Here is an 18,639-nt window from a genome sequence, read left to right on the forward strand (position 1 = left end):
ACAACCTTCAAGGACCCCGGCTAAATTCGCATTGGGAAGTCGGGCTAAAAACTGTAAACCAAGCGCTTGTGGGAGGCAACCCAATTTTTATTGTTCCATGACTATCTCTTTATTTTTGTTCTATTTTCACCTAGTCTATGCACTAAGGACATTGCATAATTTAAGTGTGGGGGTGAGAATCTAGGTTTCCAACAAAATTTTCTTGACCTCAATACGTTATGTCATGTCATTCTTGTGTGTATTTGGATGAATTTTGTGATCTTTGATGCATTAGTAAATCTTGTTTTGGGCATCCACCCAATTGAGCTTTTCCCATATTGAGTTTAGTTTCACCCATTGTGCTATTTTGTTATGTGGAACACTGGTTTTGTGGGGTATGAATTATTACTTGACTTTGGCCATTTGTGGTTGTTTGAGATCAATTTGATTCTAAGTAGCATTACTTGAGCAATGAAAAGAAGAAGACAAAAATTGTGTTTAAAAATAATTGGTTTCTTTCATGAGTTTCCTATTGAGTAACCGGACCTCTTTCCTAGCAAGCAATGAGTTTTGCGTAAAAAGGTAGGAAATGCATGTTAGAGTACCTTGGTAGCTAGTTTAACCTCGTAACCTTTTTGACGCGAGTAGTTAGATCCTTTGTAGTGTCTTGACACCTAGTGCCCTAAGCCAACTGGATTGGGAGTCATTGGTTGAAAGCTCGTTACATAGGTCATTTAGAAAGCTTAAAGGGGTTGAGCATTGCACAAGTCACCTTTGAAAAAAAAGGAAAAAAAAGAATGAGGTATGAATAAATGCTCATTATGTTTCCTTTTTGATTCTTATTGTTCTTGGAAGACTACATGGTCTTTGTTCAGTTCATTTTGAAGCCAAACATGCAAGTGCATTCCATTATGTGCATCATATGATGATATTCTTTGGCATGGTGAATGAGATAAGACTCTTGAAGGAGTGCTTTTATTGGTTTGAATGTCCTAATACTTGGTTTGTTAGTATGGATAGGGTTACAATTGTGAGTTCATTTTATACTCTTGTTGATAAGATGAACTTTGACATTGTAGTTGTTTAATGTTTGTGGGTATCATTCTTGTAAACCCTCAAGAGACACAACTCCTCCTACTAGGGATACCTAGGGGTTTAAAGGCTTGTGGCACATGCTAAGTGCCATGTGAGCCCTACGAAAGTGGCGTAGATTAGTTTCTTATTTTGGGTTAGAGGAAAGATTAAAAAGGCCCCTGAACTTTGACCACTAGGTCGATTGAGCCCCTGAACTTCATTTCAACTCAAACAAACTCCTGAACTATTACGAAGAGAAGTCGTTAGCCTTAGTTCACATTTGCCGTCCCAAATTATTGATGTGGCATGTTCTTGCCGTTAAACATATTAATAGTATTGCTGACATAGATTCCACTTGAAAAATTGATACATTTAAGCCCTTATTTACTTCATAAAATGGGTCAAAGAATCCCTCGTACATGTGATAATGATTCAATGAAACCCCTGTACATTCCTAAAATGGTTCAAATGCAGACTGTAGAAAAAAAGGCTTCCTCTCTTTGTAGATTGTAGAAGCAACTCAGCAACTCAGACGAAAAACAGGCTTCATCTCTTTGTGCACCACTCCAAGAGATGCTAAATGGATTTGGTACGAGTAAACATCACCAAAATCAACCAAAGAACTTCTCTGATGCCCATCAAACTAATTCTTGCCAATGGAGGCCAATTTTTTAGGATTCATTGTGAACAAGGCCATGTCTCATCCATAAATGAATATTTATTTAAAGAATGTAGAATTGACAAGCTCTCTAGTTGGAAGATCATGTTTCATCTTTTACTGAATAATTATAATAGAAATACTTGTTTTGTGATCGGCTCGTGTATATTTGAACACCGAATAAGAAACTAGAAGGAATAATTCCTGTCATAAAATACCTAATCAATACCTTAACATCATATATTAATATTATTTTAGATGCACCTTCAGCTTATATCAACGGGGGAAGATTCGAAAAAGGTCCCTGAACTTTGATCATTAGGTCGATTGAGCCCCTGAACTTCATTTCGGGTCAAACAAGCCCTTGAACTTTGATGCATACCCTTTGTTAGCGCTGAGTCAAATTTCACATTTTCCATGTCATTTCATGTTTTTTAAATTATTGTGCCACGTCAATGAAAATATGTCATATCAACGATTTTGGACGGCAAATGTGAGCAAGGGCTAACGGCTACTCTTCATAATAGTTCAGGGGTTTGTTTGACTCGAAATGAAGTTTAGGGGCTCAATCGACCTAGTGCTCAAAGTTCAGGGGCCTTTTCGATTCTTCTCCTTTTTGGGTTTTGTTAGTATTTTGTTTTTCATTTGAGCTTCAATGAAAATCCTTTCTCCATTCTCAATTTGCTCGAGGGCGAGCAATGGTTAAGTGTGGGGGTGTTGTTGTGCTCATTATACACATATAATTGAGCACCCTTTTACTTGTGTTTTCTTGCCTTTTTTAGTGAATTGAGGATTGATATTGCCTAAGTATTCGATATTTGCACATTTCAGGTATAAAGGCATGAATTGGAAAAAAGGGATCTAAAAAGATGCAAAAATGGAAATTTGTCCTTCCAAAGACTTTCTTGATTGATCCGGATCCATTTACGATCAATCGGGAAACAATTGATCAAGTTGTAGTTTTCTTCCAGAGACTTTTCTGATAGATCGAAAAACTATTCACAACATGTGCATATTTCGTAAAAAAGGCCCCAACGCAAGTTGGTTGACCCAAAACTATCCCAACGACTTCACAAAATGACACAAGGGTTTTGGGGGGTATGAAAGAGTAGATAATAGAGTTTAATCTCATTCTTGGAGGCTGGATTGAAGACACACATTGGGGGTAGCCATTAGACCTTGGAGTTTGGAGAAGAAGAAAGTTCTCAAGGGTGGTTTCTTCTATTTCTCCTCTCTCCTTGCAACTATGGTTTTCTTTCATTGTATTATGATGTATCCTGACTCCATAAGTGGCTAGCTTCTCATGCTAGGGTCCTAACGTAAATTAACTTTGATGATTCAATAAACTTGGCTTTGATTTCTCTTGATTTTTATCCATTGTTGATTGTTTATGGGTGTGCTTAATGCTTTTGGTGTTTGGTCATCATTTAATTGATTCGTTGCCTAGATTGAGACCGGAAGGAGATATCTACGATTTATCTCTTACCATAGACATCATAGGTTACATGAACCATACAAATATAGGGGCATGACCTATGCAATCGCTACACAATTAATCCATAAATCTTAATGGGTCTTTGCCTCTTGAACCCGATTGTTAGGAGTAATAGGGGTTAGGAATAGAGGCACTTGTGGTGTAACCAAGAATGGAGCATCAGATAGGATAGGGAGACCGATTGTCAACAATGAGGTAGTTATTTAGGAGATTAAGGAGGCAAGGGAGTTGAATCGGATAAGGGACGATGAAATTAGGTACCCTAGTGCTTTTCATTCTTGAGTTCAATTTTTTCTTGCTTACTTGCTTAATTTAGTTGTTAATCACTTTTTAATACTTGCTTTAGTTTAGAACAAACCAAATTCAAACCAATTTGCTTCTCCATTTTAGTATAATTTTAGCTTTGATTGATATTGAATTAAATTGTCAAAATCTTTGTGGTACAATACTCTGCTCTCTCTTTATTACTTGCTCGATTTTGTATACTTGCGAATTTACACAAATAATACTCCGAATTCGTTGACTTTGCTTTGATTTTGTCTTTCTTAAAGATCTTGGCTCCTCACACCCCACCTCCATGAGCAAACCCTCTCTCTTCAATCGTGACCACCATCGACACTCCTAAACTGCCGTTAGACTGGATTTCCACCATAATATTCTTCTACCTTTTTCCTTTGTTGATTCAATTACCCACACGTGATTGCTGATAGAACTTCGTAGATCTTGCAAACCAAGACTTTTCCAAGAGAAGGAAATCAGCTGACTTGGTCACAGCTGTGATTCAATACAACTTGCGAACAGGACCTCCATCTCATAAGGAAAATCCCACGGGCACATCTCGGGATTGTGAACAGTTTAGCCTTGTTAACTTCTGAATTGAATGTTATTCATAAGAGTTCTTGACTTGGTCTTGAATTATATTGGTTGAATTACTGTTGTTGATCATGTCTTGAGATCTGGAGCTGGTTGTGTGCTGATTAAGGTCACATGTTTATCAGGGCTTAGTTAACTTTATATGTTGCGAGAACGGGGGAGGTCTTATCGTGTCCGGAGGTTGGTGTGCGCATCAAGAGCTCGACGAAATGTCTGCTGCCTAATGCATGTACAAAAACTAGGTATGGCATCTTCCTCTGTTCTTCTTAAATTAAGTTGCTCTGCCTATCTGCATACATTCCTAATTCGGTGTCCACCAACTTCATTGTCTAAGAAAAGCACATGTTGCGGGTGAGTATATACTTTCCCTTTGGGTCGGGATGTTGCTTTCACTAGCAGAAGATATCCACGCAAGGAAAGGAAATGGCAGCAAAACCCATCTCACCCCTCATATTTTCCTCTATCCCTGTTTTTTGCTCTGTTTTATACCTTAGGGTTCATTTCTAAAATGTTTCAAATTTTATGTATTTTGGTGTATTTATAAAAACTTAGAATTTTGGAGGTTTAGGCTTAACAATGAGTGTCTTTAGTAAAATTTGGGATGTAATTGAAACTCCCCGTTTCTTTATATATGCATGAGGCCCATACATGGCCCATTCATCCGAAAGGCCCAAAACTTATTTTGCACTACTTTGTTTTTACAACAATGTTAGGGATCTCAATGGTAATCATCCCAAAAGTATCTTAATAGTGTGTGGCATTCATTAATTGGTTGTGGTGACATCATAGCAAGAGGTCCATTGAAAATCACACCCAATGAATTAATGTCACACTGCTGGGATGGTTATTAGATCTTTATCATTTTTGTTGTTTTTAAATCCACTTCTTCAAAGGGATTAAAAAACTTTCTAGGCAACCATTAGTGACCGTGTAACGTAATTGAAAATGTTAAGTTCAAAAGCTTATGGTAGTACCAGCTATAGAAGAATAAATCATTTCCTGTTTCAAATTTCGTGAACCTTGAGGGCCCGTTTGGTTTGTTGTATTGTGATTGTAATAGAATTCTCATTACAAGTAATTGAATTGTGGTAATGTGATTACAAGGTAATCTAATTAAGGTATTTGATTTACAAAATAGAATTGTAATCCATTTTTTCAATATTTTTTAAGGTAATCACATTAAAGTTTTTGATTGATATACTTAATTACAATGCAATGTAATTTGTGTTATTTTTTTTTCGAAAGTAACATGTCCACAAACAAAAATGACATATAACCCAAGGCAAGGCAGCCCAAGTCTAGGTGACATGTCCATGTAGACAATCCTATGTGGACAAATTTGGAATTTTGAAATTTTCACACAATATTTATTCTCCCCCCATCACACTCTCTATATTTCTCTCTCCGTGGTTTTCTCTCTCTTTCTCTCTCTATGGCGAGATCTCATGGCGATGAAGAGTTGGAGAGTTCCTTCACCCCACTTAACTCTCTCTCCTATAATCTAAGTAAGGTGGAGTTACTCCTCCCTCGTTAACCTTTCTCACTTAACTTTCTAAAACATCAATTCAAACAAGCCTTTAAATCTCTCTCCATTAACTCTACTATACTCTTCATTTTTCAATGGGATAAGTATCATAAAAGCCCTTAAACTTCTAAAAAATGGTCAATTCAGCCCTCAAACTTTTTTTGTGCCAAATCAGTCCCTCAAATTCAAACAATGATTCACGTTAGCCCTTCGACCACTTTTCCGTAATAACCAAGATGACCTGGTCAGATGTGTATTTTTGTTAATCTTTTAATGATATATGATGTGGCATTCGTCAATGAAATGTTGAAACGTGACATTATTTTATATATGATTTAAAAAATCAAGAAGCTCGCATGAAAAGCTGTCTGACCTCCATCTCCAGCGACCATAGAGCGGCTTGAAGGATCTCGACGAGGCTAGGGAGAGTTATTGAAGGGTTTTCAGTGTCGGAGCTATGAACCAAAACTGATAAATTCACTAATTGAAATTGATTTTTTAGGCTCTAGAGGTTTAGAGAGATGTAGAGCAAGATAGCGTGAGAAAATTGGAGGAGAGAGAGTGAGAAGATAGGCTGCCGAGAAAGACAGCTTGAGGACCATTCTTTGTCACGCGTGCCAGTCTCCGACTCCGTGGAAAGCCTCTGGAGCAAGAGAGTGCCAGATAATGATTCCGATCTTCGATTTCAAGTCAGCAGTTGCTAGCAGACAATGCAAGGTGGGTTTGGTTTCTTCCTCAACATTTTTTGAACATTTGACTAAAAGAAACAAAAGAATTTCAAAATAATGCAAAACAAAGAAGATGATTTCTTGTTAATATTGTAATGTGAAACGTGCCTCAATCTGACAATCGAAGACGACGATCCGTGACATCATTGTCATTCCAATTCGGAGCATCAAGGTACTCTAGTTCGTAGATCTGGAGGAATTGATTTTTAATTTTCTATTTTGATTTTTGATTTTTTTATAAAACCATGTCACCTATACATCTATTTTTTTTTTTTTGTCAAACCAATGCCATGTTACAAATTCAGGTTCACATCAACATTTTTTAATGGAAGTTTGGACCAAGGGTTAATGTGGATCATTGTTTGAAGTTAAGGGGTTGATTTGGCACAAAAAAAAAGCTTCAGAGCTAAATTGACCATTTTTAACAAGTTTAAGAACTTCTATGATATTTATCTCTTTTTCAATCTAAGCAAAGCTTTAATGATTTCTATTGAATAGATTCTTTAATCTGCCACTTGTTATTATATACATAATGTTGGAGATTTTTCAAAATAAGTTTGAGTTTTTATTTGGTGTTTTAAAAACTCTTCCATATTTGAAAAGACATGATTATTTTACCAATCATTTCCTTTAAAAAGACATGTTCATTGATAGATGTGAAGTGATTGGGTCAAAGAAAACAAAATTAGGAGGCTGGAAAACAGAAAAGAAACAAGAGAGACATGACTCTCGCAAAAAGAGAAAGCCAGAGTAAAAGGAAGGACAAAGAAAAGTAGCGGAAGACTAGACAGGAAGGAAAAGAGAGGAAAGAAGAGGCAAAAGAGACGCATAAGAGAAACACACAAGAGGAGAGAAAGAAAGAGAAGAGCCAGGAGGGCAAGAGAGCAAAAAGAAGAGAAAGGCACGCAAGGAGCCAGGAGGGCAAGAACAGAGGCACACAAAGGAGGGGTAGAAAGGACACCCCAAATTACTAAAAGAGAAAAGCAACAAGGATAAAAACTTCATAGAGAGAGGAGAAACACACACACACAAGGGAAACTCCACACTACGCGAACCAAAAGAAAGTGCACACCCAAAACAAAGGGAAAAACCTGAGATGAGCATACACACCCAAAATGGAAACCCACACTTTTAAGGAACACAAGGAACACCACACCCTTTTGAGAAAATCCATGCACACGGTGAAAATTTCACTCCACAGTGATTATACACACACACTTTTAGGGAAGAAAACACACACACAACACACCATTTGGCCACACAGTGTTTAGAACTCACGCACACAACACCCCCAATTTTGGCCACCCACACTGTGTTTAGAACTCACGCACACCATGTTTAGAACTCATGCACACAAAAATGAAGTACCTCAACTGTAGATACTTGCTTATACCAGAGTCAGCTTGCATGAGAAATTTCATTGTTGGCACGCACACATTTTTAGTTTTAACCTCCAAAAGTCCAAAAAACTCCTAGAACCATAAAACAAAATATGATGATCTTCTAACTCATGCTTTAGCCAGTAGGTCAACCATGGCATTTCCCTCCCTCTGAATGTGATGCACATCTAGATTTTGTAGCTGGGATTTTGACACACTGATTGCATTTAGGGATTGATTTAGTTTCCATGGTATAGTTCCATTATGAGAGAGCCGCTTGCAAGCATTTTGTGAGTCGATTTCAATGATTATCCCTGCAAGGGGTGGCAGAGCTGATATTAAGGAGAGCTCCAAGGCTTTTCTAATAGCCTTTAGCTCTGCTTCGTTCGATTCACAAATTTCAATATCATCGGAGAAAAAGCATATGATTGTTCTATGTTCATTTCTCAAACACCACCAATCCCTGCCCTCCCCGATTTCCCCAGAGAGGACCCATCTACATTCCACTTTAGTTTTCCTTGGCTTGGAGGGATCCACAGAAATACCAACGGTGATCTTTTACGTCTGACATTTGACTAGGCTTTAATATTTTCTGCTGATTGTGCCAATTGAAAACTTTGGTATAGGAAGTGAGGTACTAGGTAGGTAGACCAACTCTGCAATCTCACAAATAATAGGTGACAGACATCTCGACAATTAACTTCTTTTCCACTAAAAATAAGGTCATTCCTTGGTTTCCAAGTTGACCAAACAACTACATAAAACAATAGGCACCATATTTTCCTTTGCATGCTTCCCTAAGTAGCCAGGGCATCCCATTGTTCAAACATGTTGTAAATATCAACAGAGGGACACTAGCATGAGCCTCACCACTCCACAATTCGAAAGCAAAGAGATAGAGGGCCCTCACATGAACAAAATAGATGATCAACTGATTCATTTGTAGCTACACAGAAGGGGCATAAATTTCTGATGGCAGTATTATGTCTTTCTTGGCTAGAGAGTCTTTTGTCTATGTTTTCTTCTGAATTAAGATCCATGCAAAGATCTCAATTTTTATGGGAGCCGAATTTTTCCAGATTTGTAGGTAGGATCTTGAATTTCCAGGGTAAAGTAATTGGCATGAATCTTTCCAGCATCTTCAAGTAGGCTGACTTCATCGAGGAAACACCTATGCAGCCAAATTTTCAAATTCTCCTATCAATCCTAAAAGGGCTAAGGATGAAAGTGGACAGTCTCTACAAACAACTAGCTAACACTAATAAACGCAATGAATATCTTAATAAAAACACGTAAGAAAGATGGCCGAATGACTCGATAGCATAGGCAATTTGTAACCAAAATTAAATAAGATTTGATTTGAAACAATTAATTAAAAACATAATCCCTAATCCATCCCGATGGTTACTCGGTTCTCATACTCAAGGTAACATTGCAAACACGTATAACCATACACAATACATTGTGCGATACTATCAATCATGCATATGCAAAGGGAATTTGGGTGTAAGACTTTGATTCATATATGGAGGTCATCGGGCCTCTTGGTCTACGATGAAAGTAAAGGGATAAACACCTAATTTTATGGATTAATGTCCCCCTTGGGGCTCGGCTTAGCTAACACCCTAGTTTCACACTCAAAGACCAATAAATCATAACTCTCTCATGCACATTCCGTAATTAACCCAAAAACCCCATCACAATACACATAATTAATAGTTATGCAATGGAAAACTCAATTAATTAACGAAATCATGCATTGGGATTTCACAATTCTCAATCAAACACATTAAATTGAATCCGTAAACTAGAAAATCCAAGAACACAATCAAACATGACATTCTCATACACCCAATCACACAACTATCACGAAATTAAAGGACAGAGATTGAAACTGCGACTCTCAAAGCAAACCTTGAGCAATCGAAACCTTGCACCCACCATCCGGGACTAGAAACTAGAAAAGAGAGTTAACCACTCATCATAATGAAGATAAACGTCAATTTTATAAAAGAAAACCAATGTTTACAATCACAATCACAAGAACTAAGCAAAACCTAGAGAGAGAAAGAGAGAAACTACAATGGAGGCTCAATGTTGTACAGTGAATGAATGAGGCAGAAACCTTAGAATTGGGTTTTTGCCCTCCTTTTACAATGGAAAATACCTAACTATCCTTACATACTCGTCCCTCACTGGTTACAAGTGAGATATACCCAAAAGGCCCATAAAAATCTACACTGAAAAAGTGTTGTTCGTGAACGCTTGTTGTGACCCGTCCGGACGGATACAAATGGTGTGTCCGGACGGCTTCTCAGCTGTCTCACTTTATCAGCTACAAAATGTCCATTTTAACCCAATTTCCTGCAATACCAATGAGAAACACTCATAAGGGTAAAATTACACTAAAACAAAGATATTTACATTCACTAAATACTATAACATCCTAATTAAAGGACATTGAGACCTCATATTAGAGGTCGAATCACAAAGCTACAATCATTGCCATGAAATTAAATGCCAAGGTAAATACTGGGCAACAATAATGTTTCATACCCCTAAGATATGACCCCCCTTTAACACTCAATTAATGTGGAGTGTTGGATATTAAGTGAACCTACATGTATGTTTATAATCAATTATTATTTGCATGCCACATAGATTTAGGATAAAATAAGTGTCGCATTTTGGGTAACTAATTGGTAGGACCAATCAACGAAAAGGCTTTATTATAAACACATTAGCCTATCTGTGTTAAATTAAGAATGGCCTCTCTACCAAAGAAGGAGACGAAAATGAACTCTTTCAAAAATAAACAAGTATACAAATACTAGCCTTCTTGATATAAAACATCTAAATAACTCCCAAAGCTATTATTATAGTTATAACAGCACCTACTTCTCATCCTCATCATACAAATTGACCTCACCTACATTATATCTAAATCTCATCAGCAAAGGGAGGACTTTGGGGGATCATATTTTAATGCCACGTCGATTTGGAAATCACTAGCATTGGCCTTAAATCATAAGAAAGAAAAAATAAGGTAAAGACTATTTTGTAAGCATTTCAGCTTGCAAAAGCAAGTGTAGAATCGGCATGTGATGCTCTTCACTGAAATTGTCAGTGCATCCTAAATTGCACAATAAGGTAACAGCTATGTCCAATAAAAGATGAACATTATTTGTACCCCGTTTTTTACTATATACACCTCATTAAACCCTTTAAAAACACATTAGAGTTGACTGTACTTAGTAAAAAATGAGTTGCAAATAATGTTCATCCCAACAAAATTCCAACCAAATGAACCAAATGGGTGTCTAAGAGTGGTTCCAAAATATTAATCATATCCGACAGCAACCAAAGCAGCACCCATTCAACTTTTTTATGAATCACTAATAGTTCTCTACATCACCACACTAATAAGCACCAAAACTTCTGGCATGGCCTGAGAAAGACGAAAAATCCTGCGGTATTCAGTACACTGACAATTTCATTCATAGTGCTAATCTCTGGGACAATTGATCTGGTGGTATCAGGGCTGCAGACCACATGGTTCAACATTCCAACTAAGCTCGTCCCCCTCCTGTCCCGGGGAAAAAAGAGAGGAATAATCTTAAAACAAAAACGCAGATCATATCTAATGGAGATACATAGCCATGTATATGAATTGCGATCCTAGGCCTGAAAAGACTCAAGCCGGTAACTGAAGCTTCACGTTGTTTTTCCAGCTGCATAAGCATAAATGAAGTCAATATGGGCAAGCAACAACCTATCTTTCAAAAGGGTTTCCAGAAAAGTCAGGAGCACTTACCTCTGGAAGTAATAATAGAAGAAATCAGCATATAGTAATGTCTGCACAAGCCCTGCTATCCAAGCTGCAAGGAAAAAAGTAACGTGACAAATGCTTAAGATACAACATAAAAAGAAAATACCCAGGCAAGCCAAGACACACACACACAAACAGAGAGAGAGAACACAGAGATAAGAGAGAGAGAGAGAGAGAGAGAGGCGGAGATTTTTATACTTATCCAATGGACATAATGCTCCTCAGTAAAGTATCGATATATCCAGTTCAATATGTACAATGCTCGATAGGCACTGCATGAAAATAAGTAAAATAAGTTCCTGGTTTGCATCTAGATAGTTGAAATAATTTTACAAGACTTCGATAAGACTACAAAATTTGAATGCCAAATCAAATGAACTGAGACATGTTTTATGTTCTCAACCAAAGTAAGTTCTGCATTTCCAGTATTCAGAATCATGCCTTAAGAATATCATACTAAATCTAAAGAAAAATGTTGTTGCAAGAAGTTCCACCCAAACATTAGATGTTTAAGTATCAACTATCCAGCAATTTTGCTGATCATTCATGTGTACAAATTATGCATGCTATCCAAAAATGGGTCGTATACTCGGGACTGTTAGTTACTAAGTATGTGACCCAGGTTTTTGGATTAGGTCCGTTCAAGGAATCCTAATACATCTAAGACTTCGATAGAGGTTATCCTGGGCATAGCTCCCAGATGTGTGTATATATATATATATACATCTTTTCAAAACAATTAAAAAGAATAAAAACAAACTGCAAAACCCACTCCACATCTTTTCAAAAAGAATAAAAGAAGAAGGAAAAAACAAACTGCAGCATCGATTGTGTTCATTTTCTGCTACTACCACCAACGGCCTTAATCAGCAATCCCTTAACCTCCAATCTGGTTACTTTTATAGGAAACCACCAAAATTCAGCCACAAGGGAGGAGCTTCAAAATGCTTTTGCAGGAATTTGTTACCCTACCTCTCTCTCTCTCTCTCTCTCTCTTTCTATTTCTAATATGAGGAAACCACAAGGACCAGTTGGTAATTTAATAGAGGGTTACTAGGTAAAACCCTCAATGTGAGCAGTTGAGAACCCTTATCACATGCATTGACTAAGCCCGGGTCATACCATTTGACCTTTGGAAGCAACCTTCGGCCAGCCTATGAGCTTTCTCAAGTCCTTTGGGTTCCAATACCATGTATCTATACCCTATGGTTGTAGGCGATCTTTGTGTCTCATTGCTTTCATAACTTTTAGGATAAAGAAATGCAGGTTCTCCCGCTTCACATGAGGTCAAGGTAATCTGAATAGTTTAAGTCAAGAAAATTTTGACAAAATATTATTTGAGGAAAAAGCTGACGGGTATATAAGCAAGAAAAGAAGAAATAACTCATTATATTGGTACAACAATGAGATCGTGGTAAGAATACACATAGACAAAATCAAAACTTTGATACTGATACTCCAGTTGTAAAACAGAGTACCACCCCCTCCAAACAGACACACACTCATGCACAAAACTTCCACAGTGGGCGAGATCAGGGGCATGCAAGATAGACGTAGACATTACCCCACATGATATGTGGCCACATAATATGTGGAAAGGCTATTTCCAAGAATTGAACTTGTAACCTCTAAGTTGCACCATTGCAACTCTACCACTAGGCCACATGTTCATCTGTGACTTTGGAAATAAAGGATGGCAAAAAAAGAGACACAATACTTGATAGTGGCACGGTGATTATGAAGCCATGAGGAAGCCAAAGTGCTTCCACACAATGTAATAAATCAGGTCTCCAAGAATGCTACCAGAACAAGAAAACTTGAGTTAACAGAATACCCAAGGAGAAAAACATATTGTCCAGTCAAGTTGTCAATGTTTCTTGTCCTTTGCAACAATACAAGCTGAGGAAGTATGGCAACAGCTTCCAGATACAAGGAAAATGCCCACATTACCTGTTCAACAGTTCAAAGAACAAAAAAAGAAGAGAAACCAAAAATGACATTTACTAGTAGAATCAAATAGTTTCTGAATTCAAAGGAAAGAAAGGCATAAGCTACAACTATTTTTAAAAAAATTATGCACTGAATTATCCACAATCAAATGAACAAAAAAAGACATTGATACCTCTTTGAAAGTAAACCTCTCATTTATAAGTATGGCCAAAAACAGGCAAGGCAGGATAAGGAAAAAATGCCGAAAGGTATCCTGATCTCTATCATAGGATCTACGAACAATCTTGTGGCGACGTATGTACCAAACAATGGAGAAAGAGCTGCCCAAGAATATCAATTTCATCAAAGTATTATAAAAAGAAATAAAATTTGTGAATATATCCAAGTAGCGGGTGGCAAAGACAAGAGCATAGAGTTCTTGAGTCTTCAAAGAGACGCCTGCAAGAAAATATGATATTAGAAGTTAAAACTTCAAAAATTTAGGACTGCTGAAAAAGGCTTGTGATGGCAACTGCACAATGCAGAAAAACATAAGCTGATCATTTAATACTATAAGACACAATTGAATAAGGTGCGCCCTTTTTTTTTTGAATAAGGCAATGCCCTTTTTAATAAAGAAAACATTCAACAAATAAAGCTACAATATGCTAACCACAATCTATCAATTTAAATGACCCCACTAGTTCAACGGTTCAACCTCAACAAAAAGATTTAAGACTTTTATAATTGTGTATTAAAAAAACTCCAGCCAGAATGCCTCTTCATGATGTAGCTCACCAGGGAACGCCTACTAGTAAATTTTGTCACGTTAAGATGACCATCCATCGAAAGACTATGGACTCCAAAAGGGCAATTAATAAGATTGGCCTGAAGTGTCAGCCGGCAGAATTGAAGTCTGAAATCATGTGTTATATGATTGATAGCAACACATCCTACAATCTACTGCCAGGAATGCCTTGAATTGTAGAGAACGTTGTTGTTCCAGCCACCCTCTATAAATTATTCAAATTTGTCGACAAAAAGAGCTAATAAAACCGTCTTCAGTGATTAAAAGCTGGGGTTGAAGGATTACTTTCCATATTTGCAGCTCTATGACCCGGCTTTGCGTGATGACTCCAGTACGGAAGTAGAGGTAGATTATTCCCACACAAAACTCTAACTCTATCAGCAACAGGTGTTCAGTCTTCTTGCCTTTTCTTTTGTTTCTGTTATGTTTTCACTTGCAATCAGCTTTACCCCCTGAAGGGGAATCTTTCCAAGGTAGGGCCTTGTTATCATTTGCAAAATTTTAGTACTCGTAGACAAATCTAAGACTTCACTCTCCACGGTATCTTTCATGTTCACACTCTTTTACTTCCATTGATCTCTTTTCCTGCCTCATTCTTATTTCCTAAAGATCTCTTAGATTTCCAACATTTCCACATTTGAGCATTTTCATCCCTATTTTGTTGATGACGTCATGTCCAAACAGTCGAAGCTGATTTCCATGCCTATAGCTTTAATTGTAACCATAGCTAACCTTATTCAAATTTTTCCTCCTATATCTTATCTCTCTCTGAGTTTTTGCACTTCCAACTTAACATTTTCATGTTTGCCACATGAGCTTTTTGAATGCATCCCCTCCCTGTCACATGGCATAAAGTAAACTTCGAAAGTTTAACCTTTAGCCTCAAGGAGATTCTTCGATCACATAAAGGTAGCACACTTTCTTTTATTTCATCCAATCACTATAACTCCGTTATGTACATCCCCTTTGATCTCACCGACGTTTTGAATTCATGAGACGGTCCCCACTTAGGTATCTCTCACCTCTTTATAAAACCAAGCCATTATCTTCTCCTCTCGCCTATCATCACTATATAGTCTATATTTGCACTTGATATATTCTCCTCTAGTTCTAATTGATCCAAAGCCTCTCACCCTAAAAATATATTACACTATTGGATTGAAATGCAAACAAGGTTGTATTCAATTGCTCCTCTAATGCATATTACAAAGTTCTTGCTTGCTAAATCTACATTTTCCTGCCCTATAATATCATAGTTACCTCTCCAAAAGTAAATTAGAAAGTACATGCGAGAATCACCACCCTCAGGACAAAAAATTAACTCTATTCCCACGAAAACAGCCCCAATGATATTGTTTTTCCTTTTAACTTAAGATATTTTTATTTTAAAATTTCTGCACATAATAAGACAATAAATTATAGCAAAATTCTGAAGGCGGAAACTGTAGGCGATGTCTTCTTCCCTATAATCCACTGACCCTGAGCACACTTCCCACAATTAGACCAACTAAAATAGTAGTTTCATATATTTAACTGAATATTCACTCCCCTCTCACATACATCTCAAGTATAACAAGGATCTAACAAATCTCTCACAGTTTAAGGTAATGTTTCAGTTCTAAAGCAACTGTTCTTTCTCTATTCTTGAACAATAATGATATAACAGAATTAAACCATTGGACCCTCTCAAATATGAACGGCTACTAAATCCACGCACCACGCCAAGGAAAAATGGTATGAAGTAACATGCCAATCAATTAAGCACACAGTCTAAACAATTTTTATGTTTTATTCATCCGCATATTGTTCTTTGTGGAGGGCATGACTTTGACTGAGACCAAAACTTTGGATTCAAAAAAAAAAAGAGGATTTGAGCTGGAATCACAAGAAACTATGTTCAAACTTCAAACGACACACATAGGAAGATCAGTATTCAAAGCTTTAAGCCAAATACTAGCTGAAATGTAATCAAGAGACTAACTAATTCCGAACCCTGAAATACCAGAACCCAATCCATTTTTAGACCTCTGAAAAAAAAAAAAAAAAATAGGCATTACCACACAAAACATCAATCAATCTCCAGCTGTTGATAATTGCATTTATAAGTAAAGCCTCATTTCATCTCAAAAATGTCCGTACAAAATAAGGAGAAGGAGAATCCATCATTTTCACGTTGTTAGGAAATAGATCACTCCTCACTCAATTAAGTCTGATTCAAACATATGCAAAACCAAATCTACATTCGGCACAAAAATCCCAAATCCCCTAATAAAACCAGAAATTAAAACAAACTCAGAAGAGAACGAGATGAATATTGAGCAAAGCACATACCAGCGCAAGACTTGATCGTATGGATCTTGAGTAGCAGAACCAGCACACTGGCCAAATGGGTCATGTCCCCAGCTAATCTGAATATATTCATGATAAATCTCTCTCTTTCTTCTACCTCCTCTCACACTCTCTGTTTGTGCAATATCCCGTGGACGCTACAGATTATACTGTCTGGATCAAGTGCCCAACGAGGGATCGACCCTAAATTTGCGTAGATCTTCGAATGATCCAACCCCGACAATACTTTGTGGGTGTAATTGCAAGTCCTATCTTTTTTGCTGTTCCGGGATTTTAGGGAAAACAAATGGAAGCACGAAGGCAAGGAAATGACGGTTATGGATTTGTGGTTTGAGACTTTTAACACTGTACAGGGCCCACTGGGTTTCATTAGGCCCATGGATCTTATCCCAGCATGTACGTCAGTAGACGACTATTTACACCCCATTATTTATCATAAACATTATTTGCACCCGATTATTTATCTATGATATCTCATTATAAATAAACCCCACCTAAAAATATAACAATTATAAGTTCACCCTATTTTATATTTTTTTCTAAAAAACACAATCTACACCCCTAAAACTCTATCTTTTCAGATTTCCAATTGTTTGTCAATAGATGTTCCTCTCTACAAAGTCGAAGAAGAATCTCTAACGAGGAATGAACCCAATTGCCCAGTTCAAGGGAACCCGTATGAGCACAAGCTGAAAGGAGAGTAAGCAATGTATAACCAGTCACCAAAGCCATAAAGGAAACAACATCCCTCATAGGGCTTTTATCAAACACTTTTCTTACATCACCCAAGTCATCTGTGCATACATATTGATTAAAGAAGTGTGCATGAAGACAACAGAGTTAAGCCCAAGCTTCAAGACATGTGCATGGATTTGTTTCCCTTCATGGGCAGCCCCAAATCTAGCACAAGACTTCAAAAGGAAAGGGAAAGTATACAAATTTGGCTCAACACCAGATAGAATCATGAGAACATAAAACTCCACAGCTCGGACATGGGACAAGCTAAGTGAGTGGCCTCGAATCATGGTGTTCCAAAGTATCAAATTGGGGTTGTCGATGGATTCAAACAGTGAAATTGCATAAGAAATATCTTCGAAGTAAGAAGTGGCACAAACATTGATGAGCTTGGTCATGGCGAACTAGGTGTTATGGAGGCCGATTTTGATAATCTCACTCTTTGTCGAAGGTATGCGGAAGACGGACAGAAGGATTTGGGGAAGGTAGGTGAAGAGGGAGAGAAGGATTTGAGGCTAGGAATGGTAGGGTTAGTGGGGGTGTCGATAGATTAGGTATTTTATAAGTTTTTGGGGTGTATTAGTAAACGGTGGGGTGCAAATAAGGTTCATATATTAATACTCTTTATGCAATTGTTGGATATTGTTTGTATCGATAATGACCTTCACACATCTATTGACACGTGACAATTTGAGTTCTATATTTTGCAAAGAGCGGCCAACCTCCAGCTGACACGTGGCAAGAGAAAAACGATTTTATTTCTAATGTTTGTTCATTTTGGAATGGGATGAACTCTAATTCTTGGCTCCAATTCTCACTCAAAAATCATATTAAATCATGATTTTTTTGGTGTGACAATGATATATTAGAGTTTAGGAGTTCGACATTAGTGTTTAGGATTTTGGGCTTAATTTTTAATGTTTTAGGGTTTAAGGTTTAGAATTTAGTATTTAGAATTTTGTTCCCCGAAATCTACTATATTCTAACATTATGAACACCAAAATACTCAATGACATATTTTAATTCATGATTTTACATAATTTTGGGGGAGAATTAAAGCTAAATTTAAGCCCCCCATCCCATTCATTTTGTAGATTTTCTAGTGCTTGTTAACTTGAAATCTAGGAATTAGTTGCTGGAGATTCAGGAGTGTCCAAAAGCCTATAAATGTGAAAAGTATTGTCTTAATGGTTTATCCTCTTTCAAATCAGTTTGTTAAAGGAGATCCTGGTTTGTATCAGAATTATCTCAAAGAATGTCCAGGAGAAGTCGAAGTTT

The 18,639-nt window shown here is 37.2% G+C and overlaps 1 protein-coding gene across 1 annotated transcript; it reads right to left on the reverse strand.

Moving 5' to 3' along the window:
- Positions 1–10,849: 10,849 nt before the first annotated feature.
- Positions 10,850–16,930, reverse strand: LOC120015546 (ER lumen protein-retaining receptor-like). The gene is made up of 6 exons (XM_038868016.1): positions 16,609–16,930; positions 13,663–13,928; positions 13,375–13,490; positions 11,739–11,812; positions 11,526–11,589; positions 10,850–11,442 (listed from the first exon to the last, which is right to left on the reverse strand). Exons 1-6 carry the CDS (start codon positions 16,697–16,699, stop codon positions 11,406–11,408), a joined length of 648 nt encoding a protein of 215 aa, XP_038723944.1. The 5' UTR covers positions 16,700–16,930; the 3' UTR covers positions 10,850–11,405.
- Positions 16,931–18,639: the final 1,709 nt, after the last annotated feature.

Source organism: Tripterygium wilfordii, chromosome 14 (assembly GCF_013401445.1).
Source record: "Tripterygium wilfordii isolate XIE 37 chromosome 14, ASM1340144v1, whole genome shotgun sequence".
NCBI lineage: Eukaryota > Viridiplantae > Streptophyta > Magnoliopsida > Celastrales > Celastraceae > Tripterygium > Tripterygium wilfordii.